A 10,581-nucleotide genomic window follows, 5' to 3' on the forward strand; every position below is an offset into this window, starting at 1 on the left:
GGCGGCGAGCAAAAACCGGCGAGGCGCTTGGGGGGAGCCGTTCCGAACGTTTGAGCAGCACCTCGGTGCTGGTTTGCAGTGGAACTCATGGGATGCCGGCGCACAGGCTGCAGCTTGACCCAATGAGCCATAATAGCAGCCCAGAGATTGAGCTGTGTGAGACGAGGATGCAAGATGCCTCCCTCGCCCTCCGGATGGGCACTGGGTCGGGTGGACTGACGGGGCGATCAGGGCTCGGGCCACCCAGGAAGCGGTTTCCTAGCCACAGGCTTGGGAATGCGGGAGAGGCGGCAGGGAATTTCACTATCTGGAGGCGGGACCTGGGGCACCCGTTGTGCCGGAGTCGAGAGCATGGGACGGCATTCGCGCACCAGCGTTTCCGACTGAAGCTGGCCGCGAGGGACGGTCAGGCACGCCGAGAACAGCTGTACCTCCATCTCCGGCAGCCCTCAGCCGGCGGCGCGGCCGGGCCCGGCGGGACCGGAAGAGGCGGGGCCGCGGGCGGTGCTTCCCGTGCGCCTGCGCGGGCCGTTTCCGCGCACCGAGGCCTGCGAGGGTTCCCCGGGTGCACGTGGAGCGCCGTGCTCGCGCTGAGCCCGCTTTCGGGTGAGCGGAGGCTGCGGGTGGCCCTGGAGGGAGGCGGAAGGCAACAGGTGCCCGCCGACTGGGACCGGGACCGGGACCGGGGCGTGGGGAGAGGAGCGCGGGCCCCGGCCCTCGGGATGCCAGGGCGGCTTAGCCGGCCTCGAGCGGGCTGCCGGGGGTACGTTTCCCAGCGGGATAGAAACCCGTATCCGCGTTGCAATATTCGCAGCGCCACCTCCTCCCCGTTTCTCTTCTTTCCAGCACCATGGGGCGCAAGTTGGACCCTACAAAGAAGGCGAAGCGCGGGCCGGGCCGAAAGGCCCGAAAGCAGAAGGGTGCGGAGACGGAGCTCCTCCGTTTCTTGCCTGCAGGTAAGGGCGTGGGCCCCCCAACCCCCAGTCTAGTCTGTTCGCCGTTCTGCGTGTTAACCGCTTCCCCGTTTTAGCGTCCGTGGATCCCTCTGTGTGTGAGTGACGGGGAGGTGAGTGCGAGCGAAAGGCTGTCGTGGGCGCGTGGAACGCGAGGGGACTCGGGTAGCCAAGCGAGGGGTTGTGACAGTTGTCGTGAATCTGGGTTTTGGAAAGCAGGTTACCTATTAGCAAGTGGAAGTTGGGGAAGGGGCGGGCCAGTCGGAGCTGCCCCGTGGGAGGGATGGAGCTGAGAAAGGAAGGGGGGGCGGAGACTGCCTGGGGAGCGGGTGTCGGGCATTGGCTGAAAGATGCGATTTATTGACTTGTTAGCAAGTCCCAGGTGCTCTGCGCAACTCTGGGCTTCATCCTCCTAAGTCCTGGAAGAGAGGCACCGGGAAGGCGATGGATGTTGAGAGTTTTAAGTGACTCACCTGCAGTTATGAAATGACTGGGGTGATGTTTAAACCTTTTATTTCTTGGAGAATGCATGAAAAACAGCAGTAGTGAAGTGCATTGAACTTGGGAAAGAAAGGGCGGAAGAAAACTTGAGAATCCATGTGGTCAGACTGGTGATGAGGCTGTTCCTTGAAGCCTGCGGGGAGGCCCACTTTGGATTTAGTTGTTGAACAGTCTCCTTACATCTTTTTAAAGATATTTGAGAAGCAGAGAGAGATCTTGCTTCTGCCTACTGGTTTACCCCCCACCCCAAATTCTTGCAGTGGCTGCAGCTAAGGCCAAAGCTGGGAGCCAGGAACTTAATCAAGGTCTCCTACATGGGTGACAGAGACCTGCTGCCTTCTAGATGTGTCGTTAGCAGGAAGCCTAGATGGGGGCAGAGCAAGGACTTGAACCCCGACTCTCCAGTGTGGGGTGCAAGCGTCTCAGCCTGCAGTGCAGCTGTGCCGGGCTCAGTCCCTAGTGAGGGGCTGTGGTGAGAGCTTCAGTCTCCGAGCTGTTACGGCTCAGTGGGTGATGCTGCTGCTTGCTGTGCTGGCACATCCCACTTCAAGACCCAACTGCTCCACTTCCGGTCCGGCTCCCTGCTAATGTGCCTAAGAAAGCAGTGGAAGGTGGCCCAAAGGCTTGGGCCCCTGTAACTCACCGGAGAAACCTGGATGGAGGTCCTAGCTCCTGGCTTTGGTCTGGGCCAGCCCTGGCCATTGTGGCCATTTGGGGAGTGAACCAGTGGATAGAAAATTGCGTGCACATTGTCTCTTTCTCTTAATCTCTGTAACTCCACCTTTCAAACAGTAAATTCTTTCTAAAAAAAAGTTAACAACCTCTTCGTTTTTAAGGGCTATACTAATTCTCTTCCCACTTTTATTTCTGCTCCCAATTCTCGTTTTCACTTCTCCTATAATCTCTTCTGCCTCTTCTTTTATTTCAGCTGATGACGAAAATTCCAAGAGACTATCCAGTCGTGCCCGAAAGAGGTAAGTGTGGGGTCCAGATTTGCCAAGATTGAATGGGTCCTGCTCGTCTTAAGCCTGGTGGGATGGGTCAATGGAGAGTGCTGACCGTGGACTCCTGCGTTTCCGCCTGGGGGATGTGGCAGAGCCCGGAGGTGTGTCCCTTCTACCTCACTGCTGTGTTTTTCCAGGGCAGCCAAGAGGAGGTTGAGCTCTGCTGAAACTCCCAAGACAAATAAGCCTCCTGGGGCCAAGTCCTTGCCCGGAAAGCTCCCCAAAGGTCAGTGAACACAGGAGGTGGGGGCTGGGTTCCAGGGAACTCAGCATTTCCGAAGGGCAGCGAGTACAGGCCCCAGGGGTGTGGGGCAGGCGGCTGAGTCTTAGGTTCTTTCAAACTCTCAGGGGTCTCTGCAGGAGCCGTGCAGACTCCTGCTAAGAAGGGAGCCCCCCCTTCATTTGACACTGCTCGGGGCAAGAAGCGGCCCGCTCCAGCCCACAGCAGCGATGAGGAAGAGGAGGAGGAAAAGTCTGAAGAGGATGGTGTGGAGAACCAGAGGGGCCTCTGGGACTCAGAGGACAGTGATGCTGATGTCATAGACGACTACGGGGCCGACTCCGGCTCCGAGGGAGAGGATGAAGATGAAGAGGTGAGAGTTGCCTCCCTGGGTGTTCATAAAGGATCCTTGCCTTTCAGTTCCTTTGTAGACCCTTGTGGCTGCGTACGCCTGACTGAGGAAGGGGATTGTTCCATCTCTGTTTCCCTGCCGCTTTCCCTCCTCACTCAGTGCACTTGCAATTTTTTTCTTTTTTAAGATTGATTTATTTGAAAGAGCATGGGGGAGTGTGATGGGGAGACAGAAAGAGATTGATCTTCTGTTTGCTGGTTCATTCCCCAAATGGCTGCAATAGCCAGGCCTGGTCCAGGCCAAAGCCAGGAGCCTGGGACTCTGTCTGGGTTTCCCATGTGGGTACAGAGGCCCAAGCCCTTGAGCCATCCTCCAGTGCCTTCCCAGGTGTATTAGCAGGGAGCTGGATTGGAAGTGGAGCAGCTGGGATGCAAACTGGTGCTCTGAAACGGGCTGCCAGCAGCACAAGGGGCAGCTGACCGTGCTGGGCCACAGCGCCCCTAGAGGTTGGACGCCCGTCTGCCCCACTGGTGGGGACATAGCTGCTCCACGTTTCCATAAAATATGTGTGTGTTTGTTTATTTGAAAGGCAGAGTTACAAAGAGGTAAAGGCAGAGAGGGAGAGAGATCGATCTACCATCTACTGGTTCACTTCCCAGATGGCCACGAGCTTCATCTGGGTCTCCCACGTGGGTGCAAGGGCCCAAACAGCTGGGCCATCTTCCTCTGCTTTCCCAGGCCATAGCAGAGAGCTGGGTAGGAAGTAAAGCAGCCAGGACTCTACGGGTGCCCACGCAGATTGCAGGTGATGGCTTAACCCACTGTGCCACAGCATTGGTCCCTAAGAAAACATGTCTCAAAATGTAGGCAAGGGTTTATTTAATTAATGTAAGCATTTACTTATTACACAGGTAGCATGAGTGTGTTGTTAGAGAAGTTAAAACCATAGCGGGTTGTGTGGACTAAAAAGAGAAAATCCCCCTTTGTTCTCCTTTCCACACCCCCGTTAACTGGAGGTACTGTTATCAGGTGCACAGGCATCACGTGGATCCAGTGCCCCAGATTCTGAGAACTTCCGAGATAGTCAGGCATATGCTGAATAACGTTGGCCATTACGTCTGTGAAAACGCTTGTGAGCTAATTGGTAGCTTAAGATAGCAAGAAACAAAATGTGCAGGTGCGTGCGATTTGAGGTATATGAAAGAGTAGTATACATAGTCTGCAAGGAAATAAGGCAAAACAGCTCCCAGGGGCATGGTTGGTTCCATGAGTTTGTGTGTCAGATGCTTCTGAAAGGACAAAGGAAACACACAAAAGCAGACAGAACACGTAGTGCACCCTCTTGATCCATCACCGGGCTCTAACAGTGATGGCCCATGTGCCAGTGTTCCCTGGTGTTTCCTTCTACCAGCAAGTGTTACGTTTGCATTTAGGGAAAAGTGCTGGGCGGGATGACAGGAGGGCAGGCTGGCATCCCAAGCCACTTTCTCTATTCAGTTGCTGCCCATTGAAAAAATGGCTCGGAAGCAGAAGGCCCAGGAAGCTGCAGGGTGAGTTTGGAAGCCTTCGGGATGGAGGTTATGAGGAGGGAGGAGATGTCGGTGTGGCTCTGTGAGTCACTGTTCCTGGACCTGCGTCTAGGGGCCAGTGGAGTGAGGAAGATTCTGATGAAGAGGAAGAAATGGCCACTGCATCAGGTCCGACGAAGGAGCAGGAAGCTGACTCCAGCCTGCAGATCAATGTGGATGAGGAAGAGCCCTTTGTGCTGCCCCCTGATGGGCAGATGGAGCAGGATATCCTTCCAGGGCGGGGGGGGGGGGGTGGAGGGATGGGGGTGATTGGGAGGGGGTTACCCCAGGCAAGGACTCAACGGAGCAGTTCCTTAATGGGCCCACATGCCCAGGCCCCAGACCTGCAGCGAATTCACAAGCGCATCCAGGACATTGTGGGCGTACTGCGTGATTTTGGGGCCCAGCGGGAGGAAGGTCGGTCTCGGGCGGAGTACCTGAGCCGGCTTCGGAAGGACCTGGCCACTTACTACTCGTACGGGGACTTTCTGCTTAGCAAGCTCATGGACCTCTTCCCTCTGTCTGAGGTACTGGGCTGCTCGGCCAGCGCCTCTGCCGCTGTCATTTTCTCCCGGCCTCGCCCCGAGTGAGGAGGGCGTCAGCCCCACCTGGCCACCCTGACTGTCCCTGCTCTCTTGCCTCTCCAGCTGGTGGAGTTCTTAGAGGCCAATGAGGTGCCTCGGCCCGTCACCCTCCGGACCAACACCTTGAAAACCCGCCGCCGAGACCTGGCCCAGGTGAGGGAGAGATTTTGAGGTTTGCTTGTCCCAGGGAAGGACCGATTTCTGCTAGTTCAAGGGTCCCCCGGTCCCGTGGGACAGGTTGGGTCTCAGGACAGAGCCAGTCTTGGTTAGGCACGATCCCGGGAGGCTTGTTCCTCCAGCCTGTGCTTCCTGAGACTGGGCGCAGGCCTGTGCCTCCCAGGGGAATTGGAGGAAGGTCAGTGAGAAGCTGGGGAGACTGATTCCTGCCCGGAAGACTCACATACACAAATGTTTTTTTTTAAAGATTAATTTATTTATTTGAAAGTTACAGTGAGAGGGGGGCAGGCTGCCCAGTTCTGTGGAGTGAGTGCTCCGGGAGCAGGGGTGCCCTGGACCTGCCGCCAGGACCATGTTTGTGAGTCCTGTTCTCCTTACTGTCCTTCCTGCCCCTAGGCGCTGATCAATCGTGGGGTTAACCTGGACCCCTTGGGCAAGTGGTCAAAGACTGGGCTGGTGGTGTATGATTCTTCAGTGCCCATTGGTAAGTGTTCCCTGCCCTGCGCCCTTCTGCCCGCATCCTTGTCCCAGCTTGTCCCAGGACGGTCTCCCTCCACAGGTGCTACCCCCGAGTACCTGGCAGGGCACTACATGCTTCAGGGGGCCTCCAGCATGTTACCTGTCATGGCCCTCGCCCCCCAGGAACACGAGCGGATCCTCGACATGTGTTGTGCGCCAGGAGGGAAGACCAGCTACATAGGTACGAGGGGTAGGCGGGGCTGGGATGCCTGTGGCTCGCTGCTGTCCAGAGGCGGGGTCGGGTGCCTGAGTCCCGGAGCACAGTGTACGGGCAGCCAGCCCGGCGGTGAGCACAGGAGAGTCAACCAGTGCCCCTCGCAACCCGTCTGACCTCGGGCAGGCCTCTGGTGGGCTTGTGTCATCCACACGCGGGGTGGGCGTAGCTGCGCTCGGGTTGGCTGTTGTGTTATACTTGGGTTGTGAGCATTAAGATGGCGAACTGACAAGCCCAGCCCTTAGTAAGCACTCGTCCTCATTGTACGAGTTGTCAGCACTCAGGGAAGTCTTTGAGTCTGTGAGGCAAGAGGGATGTTTAGTCGTAATGGGAAAACCGCACTGGGAGGCTTGCCGGTCGCCAGGGCCGGGGCAGTCAGGCCACGCCTCCACAGTGGGCAGAGGGGAGCAGGCTGAAGGGCTGAGACTGGGGTGGAGGATGGGTGTGGGGGTGCTGACTGCTCAGCACCGTGGAACTCCTGTCTGTAGCCCAACTGATGAAGAACACGGGTGTGATCCTTGCCAATGATGCCAACGCCGAGCGGCTCAAGAGTGTTGTGGGCAACCTGCACCGGCTGGGAGTCACCAACACCATCATCAGCCACCACGATGGGCGTCATTTCCCCAAGGTGGGACCCCGCCCCCACCCCGTGTCTCTGCTGAGGCTCTTCCAGCTACCTCCCTGTTTCCTGATACCAGAACAGGTAGATTTGCCCATAGGCAATTCCTGGCGCATTGCAGGTTGCAGAAAACATCTGACTGGCCCATCCCTTTCCCCAGGTGGTGGGGGGTTTTGACCGAGTACTGCTGGACGCTCCCTGCAGTGGCACTGGGGTCATCTCCAAAGACCCGGCCGTGAAGACAAACAAGGTGAGCTGGGTGGCTGGGTCTGGCAGTTGGCGGGAGGTGGAGGAGCACTCGGGGAGGCAGGGGCCCACCTGCCCGCCCGAGGCTGCCTTTTGAAATCGTGACGTGCGGGGCCCCGTCTCTGGGACAGGACGAGAAGGACATCCTACGCTGTGCCCACCTTCAGAAGGAGTTGCTGCTGAGTGCTATCGATTCTGTCAACGCCGCCTCCAAGACAGGCGGCTACCTCGTCTACTGCACCTGTTCTGTCATGGTGAGGCACTGCCGCGGCTGAGCGGGGGAGGCCGTTTGCCCCGAGAGCTCCCTTCAGCTTCAACTCTGCTTTTTCCGTTTGTCTCGTCCTCGCCACATACCCAGGTGGAAGAGAACGAGTGGGTGGTAGACTACGCCCTGAAGAAGAGGAACGTGCGGCTGGTGCCCACAGGCCTGGACTTTGGCCAGGAGGGTTTTACCCGCTTTCGGGAAAGGCGCTTCCATCCTAGTCTGCGTTCTACCCGGCGCTTCTACCCTCACACCCACAACATGGATGGCTTCTTTATTGCCAAGTTCAAGAAATTTTCCAACTCTGTCCCCCAGCCCCAGCCAGGTAAGTGCCTTTCGAGAGGCTTTGCGGTGGGGTTGGAGGCGAGGGCAGCAGCTAAGCTTCCTCATCCAGCCTCTGCACTCTAGGAGAGGCTCCTTCACCCCAGCTCCGGCCCAGGCCCCACCTGAGTAGGTTCGAGGTCTGCTCGGAAGGGACCGTTCCCTCTTCTGCCAGGCAGCTTCAGTCTTTCAGCGCTAAGTGCATCCAAATGCAGGCTGTGGTTTCTCTCGCTTCTTGGCCCAGTGCTGACTTACTGGTAATTCACCTCTGCTGGTCCAGCGGCCTCAGCACTGGCTGGCACAGGGCTCTGCAGAACTCTCGGCCGCTCTCCAAGCCCATCTCACTAATTGCTGATGGCGCGGTCCGCCATCTTGAGCCTGACCCTGCTTTCAAGGGGGGGAGGCTGGGGCTTCAGAAACAGGCTTGCGAGAGCGCTGCATGCTGGGCTAGAACCCTAGGAAGAGCAGCTCTGAATCCAGACTGCATCATTTGAGTGGATGTTTTCCTGTTCACATCATGCTCCTTACAAAAGTCAGATCTGAATGTTAACACAGAGCAAAAAGCCTTTTATTTTTAAGATTTTTATTTATTTATTTGAGATGTAGAGTTACAGACACAGGGAGAAAGGTCTTCCATCCACTGGTTCAGTCCCCACATGGCTGCAACTGCTGGAGCTGAGCCGATCCTAAGCCAGGAGCTTCTTCTGCTCTCCCACATGGGTGCAGGGGCCCAAGCACTTGGGTCATCCTTCGCTGCTTTCCCAGGCCATAGCAGAGAGCTGGATCTTAATTGCAAAATTTGCTATAACTTAAGTATATATTTAATATGTCAGTTTTCATTGGTGTCTTACTAGTTTGTTTCTAGTTATTGTGGGTGTGCCCCTTTGTTTTTCTGGATTTCATCAAAATCCCTATGAAGAGTTGTCTGACTTAACAGTGCTTCCGGTTTGTTGTGGAGCCCCTAGGAGTCACCTGCTAAAAGGGTGTCTTGCTATCTACGGTCCTCAAGGGGGCACAGCTTCCTCAAAATCTTTCCACCCAAAGATGGGCAGTGATTTACCTCTCCCCCTCCCCCACCTTCTCCCCCTTTTTTAAAATTTTTGACAGGCAGAGGGGACAGTGAGAGAGAGACAGAGAGGTCTTCCTTTGCCATTGGTTCACCCTCCAATGGCCGCCGTGGCCATAATCCGGCGCCCCGACCGGGACTAGACCCCGGTGTGCCGGTGCCGCAAGGCAGAGGATTAGCCTAGTGAGCCGCGGCGCCGGCCAACCTTCTCCCTTTTAAAAACATTTATTTGAAAAGCAAAATTAGAAGATGAGACAGATCTTCCATCTGCTGGTTCAACTCCCTGATGGCTGCAATGGCAGGGACTGGGCCAAGCCAAAGGCAGGAGCTTGGTCTGGGGTCTCCCACATGGATGTCAGTCAGCCCAAACCCTTGGGCCCATCCTCCTCGGCCTTCCCAGGCTCAGCAGCAGGGAGTGGGATTGGAAGTGGAGCAGCTGGCATTCAAACTGGTGTTCACTTGGGTTGCTGGTGTTGCCGGTGACAGCCTAACCTGCTGTGCCACAGTATGGCACCAATTCCTTTTCTTAACACCAGGTTTAAAGAGCACTTGAGTAGGAGGCCAGGTGATGGTAAGTTACGTGAACCTAGGTAATCTCTTGGGGCACTGTCCTAATTGTGTGGAGTACTTGGCTGCGAGGCGGCAGTTCCCGGTTTTCATACATAACTTCCACTTAATTCTTCCACTGTGATCGTGATCTTTCAGTGCTGTGGCCTGTTTTCTCAAACCATCTGTTTGATTTTAACCACAGGAGATTCTGCCACAGCCACGCCTGCAGGCCTAGGCTTGTCTGACGTGAAGGGTCAGGCCACCCCCAGGTCTGAGAGCAGCAGCCAGCCGGCCCCGAAGGCTGCAGGGGCTGCAAAGGCAAAGCAGCAGGCACAGAAGCGGCAACATCCCAAGAAGGCCTCTTTCCAGAAGCTCAACGGCGTCGCCAAAAGGGCAGGCGCAGAACTGGCCGCTGCACCTTCGGGCACAAAGGCCCAGGCCTCCCCCAAGCTCAAGGAGAACCGTCAGCCAGCTGAGAAGGCTGACGGGATCAGGGAGCCAGAGGTGAGAGGGCAGCCCAAGCGACCGGCACGTAAACGGCAGATCCCCAAGAAGGGCGCCACCCTGAAGCAGAACGCCCCTCCCAAGGGCACGGACACAGAAACACCTGCCGTGCCCACCTTCTCCAAGCCCAAGGATGGCGCTCAGCCCCTTGGGAAGGCCAGAGGGGCCAAGAGGCTCAAGCAGCATTTGCAAGAGCAGTCTTTGAAGAAGGCTGCCGTCCAGACTCAGAATGGCACTGCTGAAGGACCTCCGGTTCCCACCGCACCTTCCCTCACTGCCAACCGGCCCCCACCTGCAAAGAGGAAGAGATCTCGGTCCAGGGGCCACAGCCAGCCCCTGCTGGCCTAGACAGATGCCCGCGAACCACACTGGGCTGACTCGCTGCTGTGGGCACGGGGCTGGAACTTTTTCCTCTGCGAGGATGGCGTCCCCACTGCGCACGCTCATGAAATTATATGCATTTCACAGCCTCTGGCTACTGTGTTTCTTCCGGGGACTGGGTACTGCCTTTGCTGTTTGAAGGGTAGAGGAGGGTGGGCGGGAGTGGGAACCTGTAAAAAGGAACAGCTGGGTCCCCGCCCCCCCCCCCCCCCCCCCCCCGAGAAATCGGGTCAGCTTCAGGCCCCGTCAGTCCTTGGCCTCTCCAGGGAAGAACCGTGGAGTGCGAGCAAGGGCGGGGAGAGGCAGGCAGTGGGGGAAGGGGCCTCCTGCCACAGGGACCCGTGGGATACTGGCGGTCCTGCGGTTCAGGCCACCCTGGCTGGGTTCCAGGCAGCTGCGGAGCTGGGGTCTGGCGCTCCGGCTCGGCCTCAGACCCGGAAGGGTCCAGAGCCCCGTGTCCTGTGAAGGCTTTTCATTGGCTTCCTGTCTGCCCGCCCCCCTGACCTCTGCCCCGCCGCCGGCAGCCTGATTGGCCGGCCGC

The 10,581-nt window shown here is 57.3% G+C and overlaps 1 protein-coding gene across 2 annotated transcripts; it reads left to right on the forward strand.

Annotated features, from left to right (window-relative positions):
• The first annotated feature begins 536 nt into the window (after positions 1–536).
• Positions 537–10,129, forward strand: NOP2 (NOP2 nucleolar protein). Of its 2 annotated transcripts, none has more exons than XM_008259733.4 (16): positions 537–606; positions 847–956; positions 2,383–2,428; positions 2,596–2,684; positions 2,807–3,051; positions 4,528–4,580; positions 4,672–4,823; positions 4,926–5,125; positions 5,246–5,335; positions 5,756–5,843; positions 5,919–6,059; positions 6,581–6,720; positions 6,872–6,961; positions 7,089–7,211; positions 7,316–7,544; positions 9,358–10,129. In XM_008259733.4, the coding sequence occupies exons 2-16, from the start codon at positions 851–853 to the stop codon at positions 10,005–10,007; spliced, it is 2,442 nt and encodes an 813-aa protein (XP_008257955.4). In that variant the 5' UTR covers positions 537–606; positions 847–850; the 3' UTR covers positions 10,008–10,129. The 2 variants fall into 2 exon arrangements, with proteins under 2 accessions (XP_008257955.4, XP_002712919.4); XM_002712873.5 differs by having other exon boundaries at positions 2,819–3,051.
• Positions 10,130–10,581: the final 452 nt, after the last annotated feature.

Source organism: Oryctolagus cuniculus, chromosome 9, assembly GCF_051225735.1.
Source record: "Oryctolagus cuniculus isolate XC-2025 breed Fujian yellow rabbit chromosome 9, ASM5122573v1, whole genome shotgun sequence".
In the NCBI taxonomy this organism is placed as follows: domain Eukaryota; kingdom Metazoa; phylum Chordata; class Mammalia; order Lagomorpha; family Leporidae; genus Oryctolagus; species Oryctolagus cuniculus.